At 46.6% G+C, this 20,665-nt stretch overlaps 1 protein-coding gene and 1 pseudogene across 1 annotated transcript; both read right to left on the bottom strand.

The window, feature by feature from the left end:
• Positions 1-1,367: 1,367 nt before the first annotated feature.
• Positions 1,368-3,455, bottom strand: LOC119888388 (annotated as a pseudogene).
• Positions 3,456-8,052: 4,597 nt separating this feature from the next.
• Positions 8,053-15,897, bottom strand: LOC119888392 (tetraspanin-33-like). The gene is made up of 8 exons (XM_038698953.1): positions 15,762-15,897; positions 14,329-14,386; positions 12,378-12,502; positions 11,861-11,935; positions 11,630-11,725; positions 11,421-11,549; positions 9,970-10,131; positions 8,053-8,214 (listed from the first exon to the last, which is right to left on the bottom strand). Exons 1-8 carry the CDS (start codon positions 15,816-15,818, stop codon positions 8,068-8,070), a joined length of 849 nt encoding a protein of 282 aa, XP_038554881.1. The 5' UTR covers positions 15,819-15,897; the 3' UTR covers positions 8,053-8,067.
• Between the last annotated feature and the right edge of the window lie 4,768 nt (positions 15,898-20,665).

The raw sequence follows: 20,665 nt of genomic DNA, 5'->3' as shown, positions 1-20,665 counted from the left end.
ACAACAGCGTGTCTTGGTAATCTAGAAAGTCAGCTGAATGTCCGCGGGTGTGGCGGGGCCCGCCGCTTTGTTTGTTTGCCATTTACAGAGCCAGGGCTGAGTACAAACACTCCGGAGCTCAGATTTAGTCTGTGTTGGATTAGAATCACTGACCCCACCTTTAAAACGGGCTACTAAGGTTTTAATAATAGCAGGAAGATACTGGTGATTTCCCATATTTTAGCCAGCTAACTGCTTGATTGTGTTAATAACCCCAAGTCGGATAGTATTGTTTACTCACATCTGACTTTCTCATTCCTGATGATGTGAGTGATGGAGGTAAGAAAGATTTGAGGTAACTGAATGTCACGGATTATTTTTCTGCAGCAAATTTCAAGTTGATTTTCTAGATTAAAGTGTAACCAGTAAGAAATCAGTCTAAAAGCCGTCAGAATAAATTAAAATATGAACTTTAAATGATTTGTATTTAAGTGGCTGAAGCGTGAAACACTCAAGATTCAGTCCTTTAGGCTGAATAGGTAAAGTGCACCTTCTCTCTGTGTTTTTAGTTGTGTCAGAGTTAGAGGTGAAGACGTAGATCTGCCTTAATTTGACTGTTTGAACCCGTCGTTTCAATCCACAAACCTCAATGTTCATCTGCCAACACACACGTCAGCCCACATTGCACCAAAGCAAACCTTTCATCAAACTGCATCATGTACAGACTTCATTTGTTGCTTTTTTATATGAAATATACATGTGTTTTTGGATTTTGTGTGTATTTGTATTTGAAAATAAACAATGTGTTAATATACTTTATTCTTCCTTCCATACAGTGAAATTCCCATCTAGCTCTTCTGTTCGTGGTTGTCCCTAAAATCAATGAATATACATAATCTCAATATACATCAAAATAATCGTGATTATCATTTTGGTCATAATCGTGCAGCCCTACTGATAAATACAGTTTTCCGTTCTACGGCAGCTTTAAGTCTGTGTAATAAATCCTCTTTATTGACTTAAGTGCACAAAGTTCAACAAGTGGCAGAAAACTCTGTGACAAAGCTGTTTTAGTGACTTCTGCTCTGAACATGAACTCTGTACTTTGTGGTGTTTCAGGAGGAAAACTGCCTCAGTTCTACTCTCAGATTAGTTTCACATGTTCTCCATCAGCTCTGTCTGCTGCCCTGGAATAAAGAGGAGAAAAGACTTTGTTCATGTTGCTTTATTCAGCATGTAAACCTTCAGTCTGTTAAACTTCATCCAGAATCTCTGCTAAGTCCAAGAAAAGAATGAACCATCTCTTATTGATTATCATCATAATAATTACAGTTTACAATCCCTCGTAGTCCCTCATTTGGACGTCTCTTTGGACACAACATTTGCTCTGCCAAACAAATAAATGTGAATTCTAGATTTCTTTCCAAAGTAAAGGAAGGTCTGCTGCTTTCTCTCTTCAGACCCATGCAGTGGAAGAGAAACAACAACATACAAATACATCAATCCAAATATTCAACAAACATTTAGAGCTCAGACAAGTTTCCATTTTCATGCAGAGAAACAAAAGTCATCCTGAGCAGTGATGGCCTCCATGGCTAAACAGACACAGGAAGGAGCTCCAACATTTCCACAGCAGCTGATGAGAAGACGTCAAAGTCCCGCCCACAGTGTTTGATTGACAGGTGAAGAAATGCCCCAACAATCAGCTCTCAGCAACAAACATGAAGACAAAAGAAGTTTAAGGATTAAAACACAGAGTTTAACCCACTGTCCCTGAAAGGACTTCTGACTATTTCACTTTACAGAACTCAGCAGAGTCTCCAGGAGAATAAAGCCAAAGTCCAGCATAGAGAGGCTGAGTGAATGTGGTCTGGACTCTGTGGAGGAGAGTCATGGTTTCAGAGATGCTGTAGAAGGACAGAATACCTGCACTGTGATCCAGGTACACTCCTACTCTGGAGGACCGAGGACCTGAGACGGGAGTTTGGACTTTGTTGTACCAAAAGTTATAACTGTTTGTGTCACATCTTAACGCCCAAGATTTGTCATTGATCCAAATAAACATTCCCTCCCTGCTCTGCTGATGTTCTTGTATGCGACTGCTACACGAACTCCTCCCCCTCTCCACTCCACCTCCCAGTAACAATGTCCAGTCAGACTCTCTCTACTCAGGACCTGAAGACATTCAGTGAATCTGTCTGAGAGACTAGAATAAGACTGATGTTGACTCATTCTTGTTGCTTTTCTGTTCCCCTCAGATAATAACAGCCATGTGTTTGCTGTGTTTGGATCCAGTGTGATTTCACGTGAATATTTTAAGAATCCAGCTCTGGTCTTGGGTTCTGACAGTAAAACATCCACCTCAGTCACTGTCAGCGAGACGTTTGTCCATGTCTCTGTCAGAACGTCCTGTAGTTTGTCTCTGACTTCTGACACAGCCGCTGTCACGTCCTCAAAGTAGCGCAGAGGACGGATGTTGATGCTGGATGAGTCTGTAGATTCACTGAGTGCTGACAGTGAGGGGTAGTTGTGTAGAAACTGGTTGTGATCCTCTGTGTGTGAGAGCTGCTTCAGCTCAGCGTCTTTCCTCTTCAGCTCAGTGATCTCCTGCTCCAGCTTCTCCTGAAGCTCTTTGACTCGACTCACTTCAGTGTCCTGCTGGGATCTGAGCTGCCGCTTCACATCAGACCTTCTTTTCTCCATCAGACGGATCAGCTCGGTGAAGATCTTCTCACTGTCCTCCACTGCTTTATCAGCAGAGCCATTGATAGCCTCCACCTCCTGCTGAAGCACCTTCACATCTTTCTCTCTGTCCTGGATTCTCTGCTGGATGTTTTGTCGACTCACCTCGAGCTCTCTCTGCCTCTCGGTCCTTTCTGCTGCAGCTGAGACTGTGTCGTGGCCTTTATGTTCATCCTCAGGGCAGAGATAACAGATACTCTGCCGATCAGTACGGCAGAACATCTTCATCACCTCATCGTGACGAGAGCAGATGTTCTCCTGGAGCTTCTTGGAGGGCTCCACCAGCTTGTGTTTCTTGAATGGAGCAGCATCATAATGAGGCTGCAGGTGTTTCTCACAGTAAGAGGCCAGACAGACCAGACAGGACTTGAGGGCTTTCAGTTTTCTCCCAGTGCAGAATCACAGGCCACATCTTCAGGTCCAGCATAGCAGTGATCAGCAGGAGCAGCTTGGAGTCCAGTCTTCTTCAGTTCCTCCACTAAAACTGCTAACATGGTGTTTTTCAGCAGGACAGGCCTCGGTGTGAAGGTCTGCCTGCACTGAGGGCAGCTGGGGATTTCCTCCCCCCTAGATCCCAGTGGTTTTAATACAGTTCATGCAGTAGCTGTGTCCACAGGGAATAGTCACCGGATCCTTCAGTAGATCCAGACAGATGGAACAAGAGATGGTTTCCCGGTCCAGCTGAACTCCTTTCTGCGCCATTTCACCTCTCAGTGGCAACGACTGTCTGAGTTTCACTTCTCAGAAGTGCAGCTAGTTTGAGCTCTGATCTGAACAGCATGTGTTTCTGCAGTGAACGGGGCCTGTCAGCTGCTGCACGTCAGCACATGTTGGTCACACCCATCTTCAAACTGTAGATCTGAAGGGGAGGGAACCAGGAAATATATGGACAGAGTGGAGCTCGCTGTGATTGGAGAGCAGGAAGCAGAGGGAGGGGTCATCAAGCTGCCGCTCATTCCAGGAAGAGGCGGAGCTCTGTGGATTCTTTGTTTCCTCATTTCCAGCGAAGCCTCGGTTAAAAGCTGCTCCCCGTTTGAAACCTCTAAAATTTTTAGTTGTAAAATCCTTCTGGGCTCCTCAGGCTTTGCTGATGGCTCCATATTTCTCCAACTCTTCCTCAAATTCTGTTCAGTTTTCAAACCAGGTGACTGACAATAATCAAACTAAAGTAAATCCTTAAACTGCTGTATAATCATAAAGGAAAAATAAAGGAGGGCAAACTAAAGTCAAAGCTGCAGTGAGTGAGAGAACCACTAATAAAGGCGATCAGTTCAGCTTCTTGATTTGAAACCATGCAGTCCTAGAATGTGTGGAAAAGGTGTCAGAGATGAGGACTCAGATGTTCAACTATTCCAATAGTTACTTGTAACTAAACCATTTTACCAGCATCTATTATTTAGCTACTGGTGCTTATATTTTAGTAAAAGTAACTATTCTATACTTTCTAGTAAGAAATGTTTCTATCAACAAGCCATTTTACTTAATCCTTAATGAATGACTAGTACCCCTAGTCCATACGGCCCGGCCCTGTGTGAGGGCTGATGTGTGGTTGTATTCTGCGTCTGCAGCTGGGGGATGCGGCGTGGAGTCGTTGGAGCGTTGCCCCGGAAGTAGCGCAGGAAGTGCTGTTGGAGAGTTGTGTGCGAATCCTTGTACAGTAGAAAAGGCTTTGTTGGAGACGGTCGGGCGCCTGGATAGTCGAGGCTGTGTGCTCAGAGCGCCGAAGCCGGGATCTCCCCCTGGAGCTGCTGGCAGGCGAAGGCCCCACAATATTCGAATTGTCGGAGATTGTAGGCTGAGATTGCCGGGGAATATGTACTATGTTGAAGGCAGCCGACATTTCAGACAAAGTTGTCGGGAGAAGCCAAAACAGCTTTTCTTAATTCCCTCTGAAGCGGCTGAGCTGCACTTTATCAGAGGTGCTGAAGTGAACATTTGTGTGGATGTGTAGTGAGATTTCTGTCTGATCACAAGTGTTTTCAGTTTCTGTTTTCTACCTCTGATGAAGAGCAGCGAGTACAGTACCAGACAGGCAGTCTGTCTGTCAGACGGTCTAAAGGGGGAAACCTACTACCAGCAAAGCAATAACGCAGACTAATGCACAGCAGACAGGCAGGTAGATTTTGTTAAAATATCATGACTTCATTCTCATCAGATGATGATTTTATTTCTCGTGATATTACAACTTTTGTCTCAAAACATTTTTCTGCAAATGTCAGAGAACACAGATATGTGGGAGAGACTTTTAATGTGCAGAAAGTTTTGAGCATGAGCAGAAAACCTGCTGAAACACAGGAGCTATTAAAGTGCAGGAGTTTCTAAATTAATTCTAATTAATTAAGCTAATTTATCATTGAGGTGTAAAGGTGCCACATGCACATTTAAAAAGAATTTACTACTTCAGTCATGCCTGCATGTATGTAGACTCAGCAGGCGTTAAATTAAATGAGAAAAGTTGATAGACAGGAGAAACATATTTGACAGCAATACAGAACGCCAGACAGCCGCACTGCGTTTTATATCTTGTCACCTGTCACCTGAATTTTGTGTTTCCTTTTCTATAAATAAAGATTTTTCCTCAATAAATTGGTGCAGAAAAATTCACCAGAATGTAGGAAATTAAGTGTTTAAAGCCCAAATTTTTCTTATTATCAGTAGTAATTATAAAAACAGGTGACCTGTCCGGGGTGTACCCCGCCTTTCGCCCAACGTCAGCCCCCCCCTGCGGGGAGGCAGTTGATGATGGTTGGATGGATCTATTTATTGCTTATGATATTTAATAATTAAGATGTAGCTCAATAATTCATAGGTAAAGTAGGTATAAAGTTCTGTTTAACAAATGGCATAACAAGGTAGCAACAGAAACAGGGATGAAAGATTTCTGGGCCGGGCTCAGCCCCCGATGTTTCAAGTGCCTGGAAACGCCCCTGGTTACTAGTAATTAATGAATAGGTGATATGAAGAAGATATGGCCACAAATGTTATCACGATAAAATAGTGTTTCTCAACAGGGGCGTTCCGAGGACGACGGGGGCGCTGGAAGCAATATTTTGGAAGGGGGGGCGCTGAGCTGCTGTTGGGGTGCGTTTGTTGGTTGGAAATTCTAAGGCGAGTTTACACTTAAGATTCACAACAATACGAGTTTAAACTTTAAACTACTTGCAAAAAAACTGTGGTCTGCAACATTAAAACCTGCCAGTTTAGTGCGACTGGACGAGACGGTGTATTTTTTCTCTGTCAGCTACTTGTGTGCAGCTTCGTGCTTTTTTTTTTAATAGCAATAGTAACAATAAAAAAAATCAACAATATTCAGGGCAAATAACATAAACATCTTTTTTGATGGGGGGCGGTAAGGGGACCTGGATAATGCATAGGCTGGCGCAAAAAAAGGTTGAGATCCACTGCGATAAAACGTTTCATATCTTTTGATATCGATAATTATCACGATAAGTATCAAATCGGAATTTCTTTCGAGTTTAAAGGCTGATTTTGAGTGAAAGTTGAAGAAACCTGATGGTTAATTGTGGTTTAAACTCTTCTTTATGGTCAGAATGGGACAAACACTTGATGCCAAACAGTGAATCACTTAACAAATCTGAGGCATAACATTCAAAAAATCATGATAAAATCTGTGTCAACAAATATGCACCATTCCTGAATGATTCAAGTGAATAAAATCATTGATTTATTGAATATTTATTGAACATTTGTTATTTTGTTATTGAAAATAATTGTATTGCAATAAATATTATTGTTTTATTGTCCAGCACTAGTCCAGCGTTTAAGCCAGACCTCAGCGTGATCATTACTCACAGGAGTAAATGACTAATATAAATTGCAATAAACCTGAATATCCCTTAATCTGTCCCAGAGGGAGTGCAAAGACTCCACCACAGAACTGCGGAGGGAACACGTGGACACTAAAGGACGTCACCATTACAGCGCTCTGCTGCTGCTATTTTTACCGCACTGTCAGAGCTCTGTGGTCCTTAATCCAATAAGGCGAGCGTGAGGCGCACGGGACTTCAGCTGCTAATCCGCCACCACAGATTAAAGGCACAATGAAGATTTAATGAGTGAGGGAGGAACAACAGGGATTAACCAGGTTTACTGAGGGGGTCTCCTGGCTTTGCATGCTGGGAGTTTCTCTTCTGAAGGACATTTATGGTAAAGCAGAGCAGACTTGAAAATAATAATGTTGTTAAACCTATAAATTCAGCCCTTTTTGCAGCTACTAACTCAGAAGCTTAACATATAATTATATAATGTTAATAACACCATGTGAAGCTGTGAGGGAGCAGAACAACTGGATGCATCATCAGTAAGCATGAGGTCTGGCTGTGGCGTGTAATTAACTCTGCAGCCTCTAGAGGTCGCCAACAGAACGGTCTGCAGCGTGTCTCTGTCCTTTATTGATTGTTTTATAATGGTGGATGGGGGAAAGAGTATTTATTGGGTTGTATGTGTGCAGTCTAGTATTATTTGTTAAAGGTTAACTGAACAACTCGTCATGAGGATTTCTAAAAAACCCCAAACTGACATAAAACAATTACAAAAAGTGAAGTGTGAAATAATACTGTTAGGTAAATTATTTAAATATTTAAATCTTTATACTTTTCCAATCAGTTGTTTTTTCCCTGCTCTCTACCTCCAATCAATTTGATTAAAAGACATTAAACTAAATTTATTTTACTCCACTATTAATCTGTCACTTCTTTTTTCTTTGAGCCAGAGGGAACACGTGGACACGTCCGGTTTCTGAAACACCCATCCACCCAACCACCTCCTTAGTCTGACTTCTCTGTTATTTATACTAGGCCTACTGTTAGCGGTGAACAGTGATGCCAAAGGCTGCGATGTGAGTTGGTACCAGACGCCGAAGGACGTGACAAATCGTAGGTATTTGACTGGTGTTTTTTCTCAACTTTCTTTTGCAATATATTTGCACATGTTTCTGTGTAACTGAACATCATCCTGTTGAGAGAATCTGAGGAATCACAGCTTTATTCTCATTAATGTTCACATTTAGTACACAAAAAACACATTGTTAATACACAGTACTCAACATTTGTTGTTCTAGTAAAATGCAAATGTTTAATAATCTAATAATCTAAAGTAACAGCTTTTTATTATATAAAAATATCTTTTGACCGTGTTTTAAATGCTAAATGTGCAGCTGAAGGGTTGTTCATGCTATTGATGACAAAACTGCCTTTCTTTAAGAATAACTTGTAGAAAGAACTGGATGTAAAGAGCGTTTTTACATGAGGTAGTAGTTCATCTGCCAACACCTCTAAACCGTGTTGAAGCGTCCTGAGTAGTCCACGGAGGTTTTTCTGATCAGCTTCAGTTCTCCAGCAGATCTTCTGCAAACGCAGGAGTCCAATAGCTGTCCTTTCTCTCCCTTTTGCCTCTAGTTGCATTTCCTTGGGTTTTTGGTTGAGTTCTCTTTATCCTGGAGATCTGAACGGCAGCCAGGCAGATCATGCCGACCTGCCAGAGGAAACATTAACAGATTAGAAAGTGATCAGAGCTGCTTCTGTCATTAACCTGACGACTCACTGTTCAGATGCTCATGGCAGCCAAAGTCTGTTGAAAGTACAACAACATGGAAGGAAGACTTTCTCATCGTGTGGTGATGCAGTTGAAAGCAGTCCGCTGAAAAACGCTCTGTTGTTGGTGCGTTCAGGGAAACATAAGTATTTAAGAATTCATAGTCGGCGTTTATGTTTAGGTCCTGATGGATCTTTTTCTTGATAAAGTAAAAAAGCTTTACTCACTAAACTCCTAAGCTAACACATTTCTTATAGAGTCTTTCATCTCATGTTGCTTTTATATTAACTAACATCGGTTTAGAAGACATGCAGGCTGCACTGACTTTTGCCTTTTGCTGTTAAAATGACAAGCGAGCTCTCTGAAGTCCTACTGACCAAAGATTGTTAGAAAGAATGAATTCTTCAATTTGTGTAACTTTCTGAATAAGACATCACAAGACAGATAGCCAAAGTGACTCCAGTGTTTCCCATACATAGGCTTTACTTGGGGGGGCCGCCCAGGTGGATTAACAGCGACCCATTTTAAAATCATTCTTGATTGCTGCGTAGTGCATATTCGCTCTGCACATCCTTTCACTCGGTCACTCTCTCTCTCGCAAACACGGACAACAGACCCGTCTGTGAATTGAATGGCTGGTATCATAAACAAAGCTGCACAAATCTGTCCAACACAACGCTGTCAATGTCGGAGACCCATCCTCAAAACAGTTATTAGCATGTAAGGAGCCCAGCTAATAATGAGAGCTATGTTAACTTTGGAAAACAGCTGTCGAAGTTACCACGCTGTATAACTGGTAGTCAACAGGTGCGTTCGAGATAACTGACGATCTACCTCCGGTAGACTGCGTGAGCTTACTGTGAGTTTCTAACAATGATCAGGTCTTGCTCCCACAAGGTCTAGTGACGTTTTGCAGCGCAGGTTTTGTGCCGAATTGTGCGTGCCTGCCGTGAACTGCATACACCTCGCAGGAGGTAAGGCTCTCTTATACTGAGAAAAGAGGCAGGTAGCCTACAATATCTGTTTTGCCGATTTATGCAATTCACTTCTTAAGGTCCTTTTAGGACACTTTGCTGTTTGAACGCGGTTAACGCCACATGTTTTTGCTGAATCTCAAGAAATGGTACTTTTACTAAGTGTAATAATATATTAACAATTCTTAACATTCATAAAATATACACTGATCATTTATCACTTTTGATGAACCCCACAAAGAATAGTATGGCGTTTAAAAGCAGAACCTTAATGCATTTTCTCACAATTCTCGGCAGGCATGCAAAATTAGGCATAACACTGTGACAGTAGACTGCCTGCCCCCCCGACACAGTTACACTCATCAGTCAGTCTGCGGGAAACACTGGTGACTCAGATCCGGTTTGTTTCTAACAGTGAACAGCTCACATGGAATCTGATATTTTCCAGTTCGGATTTGGGCCCCTTTCATATGTGGTCAGAATCAGAACCAGATTGGATTGTTTGTAATGCGACCTAAATCTGGACGTCAGATCGGAGTCAGAGATGTGAAATCGTTCAAATAGGTGAAGAATACAAGCACTCCTGGAAGACATGCATGGTGTTGTACGTGATAAAAGTGACAAATAATTTAATAAAAACTTTAAAAAGTCAACTCAACTGTCCACTCACAAAGTCAGAAACACATAGAAACTAAACCTGTCCTCCGGTCAGCGGTGTTACCTCGAGCAGCAGCAGGCCGGCAGTCAGACCAGCCACCAGCAGCAGGTGGTTTTTGGCCCACCAGATGATCTTCTCCAGGCAGCCGATGGTGAAGACGTTCTTACCAGCCATACGCTCCTCCAAATGCTGCATCCCATAACCACACATGGTGTTCAGCACCGTCTGCAAAAGAAAATAACACACTATTCCTGCTTCCCAGATGATGAACCCTTCAGACTCCAAGTACCACCCCTCACCTTTGCTCTAGCGCCACCCTCAGAACAAATTTTAGATGTTTAACTCCACTACAGTATAGACTCTGAGAACAGATAAATCATCAGGATGTTGTTTAGATTGTGGCTGTAATGAACACTGAAGCCTGTAGGGGGCGCCTGCAAGTTCTCACATGTAAGGAAACACATGGTTAATATTTACACATATGCAGATGATACCCTATTGTTTGGTTTTGTATCAACGCAACAAATAAAATGGTTCAATGCATTTATCATGTTAAATGCTAGAAGTTACAATATGAGCAGCAACTAAACCAAGACAGAAAGCCAAGTCAGAGAAATTGAAAATGCTGGACTCTAAACGTCGGCCATCTAGTTCACAGTCGTGGTTCCCTCATTGATCCTGACTTGAGTTTTTAACATCGCATGTTGCATGATTGTAATGGATCAAGAACTGTGAAAACACACCTGTGTCAATGATTGTTGTCCAGTCTCTAAAAGTTATTCCAAACCTTTCAGCCAATCAGAAGTGAGAATTGTGTGGTGTGCTTCATTAAAGTTAAAATAATAAAGCAATGGATATTTTCTTCAATATCAAGATCATGGGTAATTATCACAATTACTGTTGATCTTTGGTTCATAACATTTTATTGCAGTTTCTGTCTCGGTTCTGGGATGTTGGTGTTCAGGTTACCAGCTCTGAAGTTGTTATGCCTGTGGTGGTGTTGTCTTGTTTTACTACCTGTCTGTGTGTTCACTGGTTGTCTGATGTGACTTATCTGTGAACATGTACCTTGTTAGCTTTATCGATCCTGTGTATCTAAGTCATTGTTCTAGTAGTAAGTAGTAAGTTGTTAGTAGTAAGTTCATTGTTTCTCCTCTGTGCCTACCTGTGCTTTTGAGGATGTCTCGTTGGCCAGCCTCGTCCCTGGTGCTTCCCTGTTTTGTGTGGATTTATGGATTACCAACTGTTTGTTTGCGGATGTACGTTGTTTGGTTTTGGACTGCTTCATCATTCATTCAATTAAATACCACTAATTTAACCAGGTCCTTATGAGCTTCGGCATCTGGTCCCGCCGGAGCTCCACTAAGGCTTCCTGCTATTGGACTATAATCTTAAATTAGGATGTTTTGGTTCCAAGAACTGACAGAGATGGAACTCTAACTCCAGGCATCCGAATGTCCCCTAATAAACCTGTTTGGACCCTACAGGCCATGCAGACAGACTGTGGTTCTGACCTGGTTCTGTAGGTGAACGCAGCAGGAGAAGGGAACTCCACAGGCCTCCAGACTAGGGTTGGTGTCTAAACACTCAAAGTAGACATTGTGGGACCAGTCCTTGTAACTCTCAACGCCACAGCACTGAAACTGCAAACACAACAACAAGCCTCACAACAACAGCTCACTGCCAACAAACTGGATCATTAAAGACCTCTTTTCTCCTTAACCTTTTTCTGGATAAAGTCAATGGCGTTCTCCAGGTCCTGGTCCTCCCTGTAGCGGATGATGGCCTTCATCATCAGCCTTTCTGTTCTCTCCATCACCTGAACAGCAACAACAACACCAAGTTGGGTTTTTGTTTGGTGCTTTATTTTAAGGTAATTAATGCAGAAAAAGTGTCTCTATAAGATGGTGTCTATATTTTCTTTCTATTTCATGTCAGAGCAGTGGGATGTTACCATGTCTGTGAAGAGGTACCCCACGACTCCAGCAGCGATCTGCAGGATGAGGACGGCCGCCACGATCCCCAGAAACTGAAGGAGCAAATGACAAACAGCCTGAATGAGAAGGTGGTTGTGGTGGATGGATGGAGACGGGTGTTTGTTTACCACGTGAAACAGTCAACATTGATTATTGCTTATTGCTTATGTAAATTACATAACTTCACTCACTTACGTTAAGTAACATAACTTAACCCAAACTATGATCTTTTCCTAAACCTGACCAAGTTAACCAAATTACAATGTTTCACATCGTTAACCACCAGTTTTATTTTGAAAGTCTCACCAAACGTTGCATAAATATTTTTTCTGACTTGACCATGGAGCCCTACAGAAACAACACCAAGGGCGTTAAACAGCGACGCCAAGGGGTCTGACCAAGTGTCCATATGTGTGAGTGTTGACAGAATAAAAACACTGAACCTGATATCATTTAAAATTCAGAAGATATCAGCAGATCAGGGTGCAGTCTTACCGTCTTCAGCAGGCAGGTGGCGTTACGCAGCGCTCCGAAACATCCAAGGAAGGTGATGAGAAACATCATCGAGCCGACGACGATCAACAGCAGAGCTGGATCTATTGTCAGGGTGTCAACCACATCTGCACACACACACACACACACACACACACACAGCTGAATAGCAACAAGTGAAAGTTGCAACATGTCTGATTAATTTTTATGGCTCATCCTCAGGAATGTTAACAGCAGAGTATTGTTTTTGTAACACACACACACACACCTGTGTAAGTACTGCAGGTAGGTTCCTGTCCTGTAAGCCCATGCAGGCTGGGCCCCTACATGAAGGATATAAACATAATATTCTTTCCCTTTTCCACTGCAGCAACATAACGTAATCTCAGTCTCTTTCTGACACATCCCTTGTTGCCAAACCAACATGTGGTTCTGCTGAGTTCCTGAAGCTAAGCAGGTTTGGGCTTGGTTAATACCTGGATGGGAGACTTCCTGGGAATACTAAGTCAGTGTTGGTGGGGCAGGGATGGGGACTCTGTACTGAATGACACGCCGTCCTTCAGTTGAGACATTAAAAACTAAGGACCTGGCTCGCTGTGGTCATTATAGACTCCTGGCACTTATCACACAGAGCAGTCTGTTTCCCGGTGTCCTGCCAAAATTTCCCAACCGGGCTTTCTCCATCTGGCCAGCAACCTTCCCCCAGTATGATTGGCTCTTTGTTTCCCTCCCTCTCCACCACAAGCTGATGTGTGTTGAGTGTTCTGCTGCAAATGGCTGCCCTTCATCACCCACGTGTGTGCTCAGATAAAACGCTTTAGAAATATAATGCATTATTATTACAATTTTTAAATTCAGTAAAAACATATCCAGTGGTGGAACATAACGAAGTACATTTGCTAAAGTACTGTACTTAAGGTAAATTTGAAGTACTTGTACTTTGCTTGAGTATTTTCAATTAATGTCCCTTTTGTGCAGCTTTTAGCAAAAACCTGTTTTCACAGTAAAGCTGAAACAAAATCACAACAGCTTATTCTATTGTTGTCTGCTGCTGACTTTGCTCCCCACCTTTTAATGATCTAAACCAGGGGTTTTCAAAGTCTAAGACTGCAGGCGTCAATTCAGGTAAAGCTTGGGAACCCCCCCCCCCCCACCACCACCACCGCCACATCTTTAGTTTACTTGGTAAGTTTCCTTCAATTCCTGGATGCTTCTGGGATCATGTTTGTATTATTTGATCCCTAGACTCTCAACATTTGAGCCAAAATAGCCTGATACTGCTGTTTGACAGAACTTCTGACTGCACCAAATGGTTAAAAAAAGAAGCATTTATTAGTTTGTCTGTGAAGATTCTCAGTCATCCAGGTCATAGTTATCCACCAAGGATTAAAGTCAAGGGCAACTGAAGAAGCCGCTTGGATGAGAGACGACACGTCTTCCAGTATCTTCAACCAAGTCCAATTGCCCTTGACTTTAACCTTCGTTGGACATTTATTAGTTTCCAACAACCACTGTATCTCTGAACTTTCACACATGTAGGCTATTCTATGTGATCTCCTTTTGATAACTAATGCAATAAGTAATGTGATATTCTTTCACTTCCATTCACTCAGCCTCCCCTGAAACTGTTTGGAGCCCCCGCCCGCCTCACACTTTAAAATCCCCTCATCTTAATCATCTGTGAGTCATCTGGTTTTTACCAATTTCACAACATGCATCTTTATCACTTTGACACATTTCACCAATCAAGCCCTACTTGCAACCCATGTATGAGCATGTATGAGCCCTGTAGGACTCCAGTATGGATCTGCAGTTTGCAAGTAACAATCAACACACAATGAAAACACAGAAGAACATTTGTCCTAAACACTCACAACTTCCTGAAGTTCATGTCCCTGCACTGGAAAAAGGGCCCATAGTTAGTGCGGCCTGTTAATATAATTATTTTACCAACCGTTCTCCTTGGTGATCTTGGCGTAGATCCCCACCGCTATGAGCACAGCACTCACAACCTGCAGAGCCAATAAGATCATGTTTTATCAAGAGACCCACATGAAGCGCAGGTAACACTGACAAGGATCTAGGCTAGCAGTTTCCCCCCGCTTTCAGTCTTTGTGCTAAGCTAAACACGTCCTGGACCGATTTCTGTATCGGACACGCAGAGATGAGACTGATATCCGACAACACAAAACACAAGCATCTGCGCTGTTACAGGTGTTTCTACTGGTCCAGGCGAGAATCTGAAATACTGACAGTGACAAAACAATCTGCTGTTCACAGGGCAAAGAATAGAGAAGCTCCTTTATTGCAGAAAAAGAAATGGGCATGAAACAAAGCTATATGGCAATACACCAGAAAATGTAACAACATATATTTACATATTTACATAATCTCGAATATTTTAATATACTGCAGTATAGACATGTCCCCATCACTTAAAGCATTTGTTAAAAATATTTGCAACAAGAAACGTTAACCAAAAAATAAAAATGCTTTGAAAAAGGTTTAATTGCAAAAATAACAAAACATGCAAAGCAATGTTAATATAGAAGAAACAGATGTGCAATGTGCAAAAGTAACTGAAGCTAAAAAAAACCCCCATTAATTTATATTTTTACATTTTGTCACCCGCCACCTGAATATCTATATGTTGATACATACAAGAAAGGTAATGCAATGCAAACTACAATGTAGTGACATTAGCTTTATTGAAACAATCCTTTATGAAATAAGGCATAAAGCTAAACAGATATTCATGACCAGCTTTTTCACTTGTAGAGGTACATACTATCGTGTATAAATATATGATAGTGTGAATGAAAAAGTGTTAACTAAAAACAATATTTTGGGGAAAACATCACCACAGGTTTGTTGAGAGTTCTTTTTCACCTTCCATAAATGAAGCGCTTCTTTTCAAAATCACAGAAAGCCAAACTTGCTTTCAGACGCTCCTTTTACTATGAAGTGCTGTAACTGTGCTGGTGAACCGACTTCTAGTAAAACCATATTGTGCAACGGGTTTAAGAACACGCACTGCTGAATCAGATTCAGAAATACTTTACTGATCCCCGAGGGGATGTTCTTTGTTACAGCTGCTCACTTTGCATATCCAGGCAGTGAGGAATGGAATAATAATAATAGGAAGCATGTAAGAATATACAAATCTACACATCTGAACATAAAGTATTTTACAGTATTAATAGAACTGATAAATAGTTCTAGTGAATGAAATAGTAATAAAAAGTACTGGTGGATTTGATGTGGAATGGATCAGAGTAACCAGAGTATTAAAACAGATAATACTTCACGGTATTTAAGGAAAGCGATCCCACTAACGGATCTGTGAAGTGACACCTTTTGATCCTCCAGAGACCAACAGAGACTCACCCAGAAGGCGTAGCAGAAGACGAACAAAGTGTACTTGATGGTTCGGTATCCGCACATCTCCTCTCAGCAGGTCGCTGCTGTTCCGTCTGACTGCTGTGAAACTCTGGTGGAGGTTTGTTATCTGCTGACATGACGGCAGAGGACGTGTGTCGGCCTGCAGGACGCATTCCTCCTGTCAGGATCCCACACTCTGCTGGATGTCGTCCTGTCCTCAATGAGGGAGGAGGTGCGGGCCTGTCGCTGTCAAAACACATCTGTGTTCCAGACTAGGATCAGTCCTTTCAGCACCGCCTACAGGCTGCGGGGTTCATTACAGCCACATTATGGACAAACAGCCTCCTGTAGTGGAGCTAAACATGTAAAGTCTGTCCTGAAGGTGGCGTTAGAGGAAAGGTCAGGAGGTCAAATCTAAAGCCGCAACCCCTGGCTCTGTGCTGAAGAGACTTAAACCTGCGTCCTCTCTAGCAGCCAGCAGGGGGCGACTTAAACCTGCGTCCTCTCCAGCAGCCAGCAGGGGGCGACTTAAACCTGCGTCCTCTCCAGCAGCCAGCAGGGGGCGACTTAAACCTGCGTCCCCTCTAGCGGCCAGCAGGGGGCGACTTAAACCTGCGTCCTCTCCAGCAGCCAGCAGGGGGCGACTTAAACCTGCGTCCTCTCCAGCGGCCAGCAGGGGGCGACTTAAACCTGCGTCCTCTCCAGCGGCCAGCAGGGGGCGACTTAAACCTGCGTCCTCTCCAGCAGCCAGCAGGGGGCGACTTAAACCTGCGTCCTCTCCAGCGGCCAGCAGGGGAGACTTAAACCTGCGTCCTCTCTAGCGGCCAGCAGGGGGCGACTTAAACCTGCGTCCTCTCTAGCGGCCAGCAGGGGGCGACTTAAACCTGCGTCCTCTCTAGCGGCCAGCAGGGGCGACTTAAACCTGCGTCCTCTCTAGCGGCCAGCAGGGGGCGACTTAAACCTGCGTCCTCTCTAGCGGCCAGCAGGGGCGACTTAAACCTATGGATGTCATCCTGTCCTCAGTGAGGGAGGAGGTGCGGGCCTGTCGCTGTCAAAACACATCTGTGTTCCAGACTAGGATCAGTCCTGTCAGCACCGCCTACAGGCTGCGGCCAGCAGGGGGAGTCTTAAACCTGCGTCCCCTCTAGCGGCCAGCAGGGGGCGACTTAAACCTGCGTCCTCTCCAGCAGCCAGCAGGGGGCGCCTTAAACCTGCGTCCTCTCCAGCAGCCAGCAGGGGGCGACTTAAACCTGCGTCCTCTCCAGCGGCCAGCAGGGGGAGACTTAAACCTGCGTCCCCTCTAGCGGCCAGCAGGGGGCGACTTAAACCTGCGTCCTCTCCAGCAGCCAGCAGGGGGCGACTTAAACCTGCGTCCTCTCCAGCGGCCAGCAGGGGGAGACTTAAACCTGCGTCCCCTCTAGCGGCCAGCAGGGGGCGACTTAAACCTGCGTCCTCTCCAGCGGCCAGCAGGGGGAGACTTAAACCTGCGTCCTCTCCAGCGGCCAGCAGGGGGCGACTTAAACCTGCGTCCTCTCCAGCGGCCAGCAGGGGGAGACTTAAACCTGCGTCCCCTCTAGCGGCCAGCAGGGGCGACTTAAACCTGCGTCCTCTCTAGCGGCCAGCAGGGGCGACTTAAACCTGCGTCCTCTCTAGCGGCCAGCAGGGGCGACTTAAACCTGCGTCCTCTCTAGCGGCCAGCAGGGGCGACTTAAACCTGCGTCCTCTCTAGCGGCCAGCAGGGGGCGACTTAAACCTATGGATGTCATCCTGTCCTCAGTGAGGGAGGAGGTGCGGGCCTGTCGCTGTCAAAACACATCTGTGTTCCAGACTAGGATCAGTCCTGTCAGCACCGCCTACAGGCTGCGGCCAGCAGGGGGAGTCTTAAACCTGCGTCCCCTCTAGCGGCCAGCAGGGGGCGACTTAAACCTGCGTCCTCTCCAGCAGCCAGCAGGGGCGCCTTAAACCTGCGTCCTCTCCAGCGGCCAGCAGGGGCGACTTAAACCTGCGTCCTCTCCAGCGGCCAGCAGGGGGCGACTTAAACCTGCGTCCTCTCCAGCGGCCAGCAGGGGGCGACTTAAACCTGCGTCCTCTCCAGCGGCCAGCAGGGGAGACTTAAACCTGCGTCCTCTCTAGCGGCCAGCAGGGGCGACTTAAACCTGCGTCCTCTCCAGCAGCCAGCAGGGGGCGACTTAAACCTGCGTCCTCTCCAGCAGCCAGCAGGGGCGACTTAAACCTGCGTCCTCTCCAGCAGCCAGCAGGGGCGACTTAAACCTGCGTCCCCTCTAGCGGCCAGCAGGGGGCGACTTAAACCTGCGTCCTCTCCAGCAGCCAGCAGGGGGCGACTTAAACCTGCGTCCTCTCCAGCGGCCAGCAGGGGGCGACTTAAACCTGCGTCCTCTCCAGCGGCCAGCAGGGGGCGACTTAAACCTGCGTCCCCTCTAGCGGCCAGCAGGGGGCTTAAACCTGCGTCCTCTCCAGCGGCCAGCAGGGGGCGACTTAAACCTGCGTCCTCTCCAGCAGCCAGCAGGGGGCGACTTAAACCTGCGTCCTCTCCAGCGGCCAGCAGGGGGAGACTTAAACCTGCGTCCTCTCTAGCGGCCAGCAGGGGGCGACTTAAACCTGCGTCCTCTCTAGCGGCCAGCAGGGGCGACTTAAACCTGCGTCCTCTCTAGCGGCCAGCAGGGGCGACTTAAACCTGCGTCCTCTCTAGCGGCCAGCAGGGGCGACTTAAACCTGCGTCCTCTCTAGCGGCCAGCAGGGGGCGACTTAAACCTATGGATGTCATCCTGTCCTCAGTGAGGGAGGAGGTGCGGGCCTGTCGCTGTCAAAACACATCTGTGTTCCAGACTAGGATCAGTCCTGTCAGCACCGCCTACAGGCTGCGGCCAGCAGGGGGAGTCTTAAACCTGCGTCCCCTCTAGCGGCCAGCAGGGGCGACTTAAACCTGCGTCCTCTCCAGCAGCCAGCAGGGGCGCCTTAAACCTGCGTCCTCTCCAGCAGCCAGCAGGGGGCGACTTAAACCTGCGTCCTCTCCAGCGGCCAGCAGGGGGAGACTTAAACCTGCGTCCCTCTAGCGGCCAGCAGGGGGCGACTTAAACCTGCGTCCTCTCCAGCAGCCAGCAGGGGGCGCCTTAAACCTGCGTCCTCTCCAGCAGCCAGCAGGGGGCGACTTAAACCTGCGTCCTCTCCAGCGGCCAGCAGGGGAGACTTAAACCTGCGTCCTCTCTAGCGGCCAGCAGGGGGCGACTTAAACCTGCGTCCCCTCCAGCGGCCAGCAGGGGGCGACTTAAACCTGCGTCCTCTCCAGCGGCCAGCAGGGGGCGCCTTAAACCTGCGTCCTCTCCAGCAGCCAGCAGGGGCGACTTAAACCTGCGTCCTCTCCAGCGGCCAGCAGGGGGAGACTTAAACCTGCGTCCCCTCTAGCGGCCAGCAGGGGGCGACTTAAACCTGCGTCCTCTCCAGCGGCCAGCAGGGGGCGACTTAAACCTGCGTCCTCTCCAGCGGCCAGCAGGGGGAGACTTAAACCTGCGTCCCCTCTAGCGGCCAGCAGGGGGCGACTTAAACCTGCGTCCTCTCCAGCAGCCAGCAGGGGGCGCCTTAAACCTGCGTCCTCTCCAGCAGCCAGCAGGGGGCGACTTAAACCTGCGTCCTCTCCAGCGGCCAGCAGGGGAGACTTAAACCTGCGTCCCCTCTAGCGGCCAGCAGGGGGCGACTTAAACCTGCGTCCTCTCCAGCGGCCAGCAGGGGGAGACTTAAACCTGCGTCCCCTCCAGCGGCCAGCAGGGGGCGACTTAAACCTGCGTCCTCTCCAGCGGCCAGCAGGGGGAGACTTAAACCTGTGTCCCCTCTAGCGGCCAGCAGGGGGCGACTTAAACCTGCGTCCTCTCTAGCGGCCAGCAGGGGCGACTTAAACCTGCGTCCTCTCTAGCGGCCAGCAGGGCGACTTAAACCTGCGTCCTCTCTAGCGGCCAGCAGGGGCGACTTAAACCTGCGTCCTCTCTAGCGGCCAGCAGGGGGCGACTTAAACCTATGGATGTCATCCTGTCCTCAGTGAGGGAGGAGGTGCGGGCCTGTCGCTGTCAAAACACATCTGTGTTCCAGACTAGGATCAGTCCTGTCAGCACCGCCTACAGGCTGCGGCCAGCAGGGGGAGTCTTAAACCTGCGTCCCCTCTAGCGGCCAGCAGGGGGCGACTTAAACCTGCGTCCTCTCCAGCAGCCAGCAGGGGGCGCCTTAAACCTGCGTCCTCTCCAGCAGCCAGCAGGGGGCGACTTAAACCTGCGTCCTCTCCAGCGGCCAGCAGGGGGAGACTTAAACCTGCGTCCCCTCTAGCGGCCAGCAGGGGGCGACTTAAACCTGCGTCCTCTCCAGCGGCCAGCAGGGGAGACTTAAACCTGCGTCCCCTCCAGCGGCCAGCAGGGGCGACTTAAACCTGCGTCCCCTCTAGCGGCCAGCAGGGGCGACTTAAACCTGCGTCCTCTCTAGCAGCCAGCAGGGGGCGACTTAAACCTGCGTCCTCTCCAGCAGCCAGCAGGGGGCGACTTAAACCTGCGTCCTCTCTAGCGGCCAGCAGGGGGCGACTTAAACCTGCGTCCTCCGACTCTCACGCATTGAGCGTGAGAGTCACGCAATTGACACTTTTCACACGCTCTCACGCCATACATCAATTTTGTCACGCATTGGAAAAATTTATGTAGCCTATAACTAATAGCGTTGACTCGGCACGTTGACACTCCGCCCCGCTGATGCAACACCGGCGGACTCTGTGACAAGAATCAAGCAAACTCGCTCTCGCGCAGAGAATGGAAGACAGTTTGTGATCAGGTAACGTAGCTGGTAGAGTTTTGCAATATAAAACTGTATAATCTGAAGCACAGCTCTGCTCAGCTGGGAATCAGAGTTTCGTTTAG

This window comes from Micropterus salmoides, unplaced genomic scaffold, assembly GCF_014851395.1.
Source record: "Micropterus salmoides isolate LMB-PRFRI ecotype aquatic unplaced genomic scaffold, ASM1485139v1 Ms_hic_scaffold_5, whole genome shotgun sequence".
Taxonomy (NCBI): domain Eukaryota; kingdom Metazoa; phylum Chordata; class Actinopteri; order Centrarchiformes; family Centrarchidae; genus Micropterus; species Micropterus salmoides.
The sequence above is the reverse complement of the archived record's forward strand: the minus strand, read 5'-3'. Positions and strand labels throughout refer to the sequence as shown.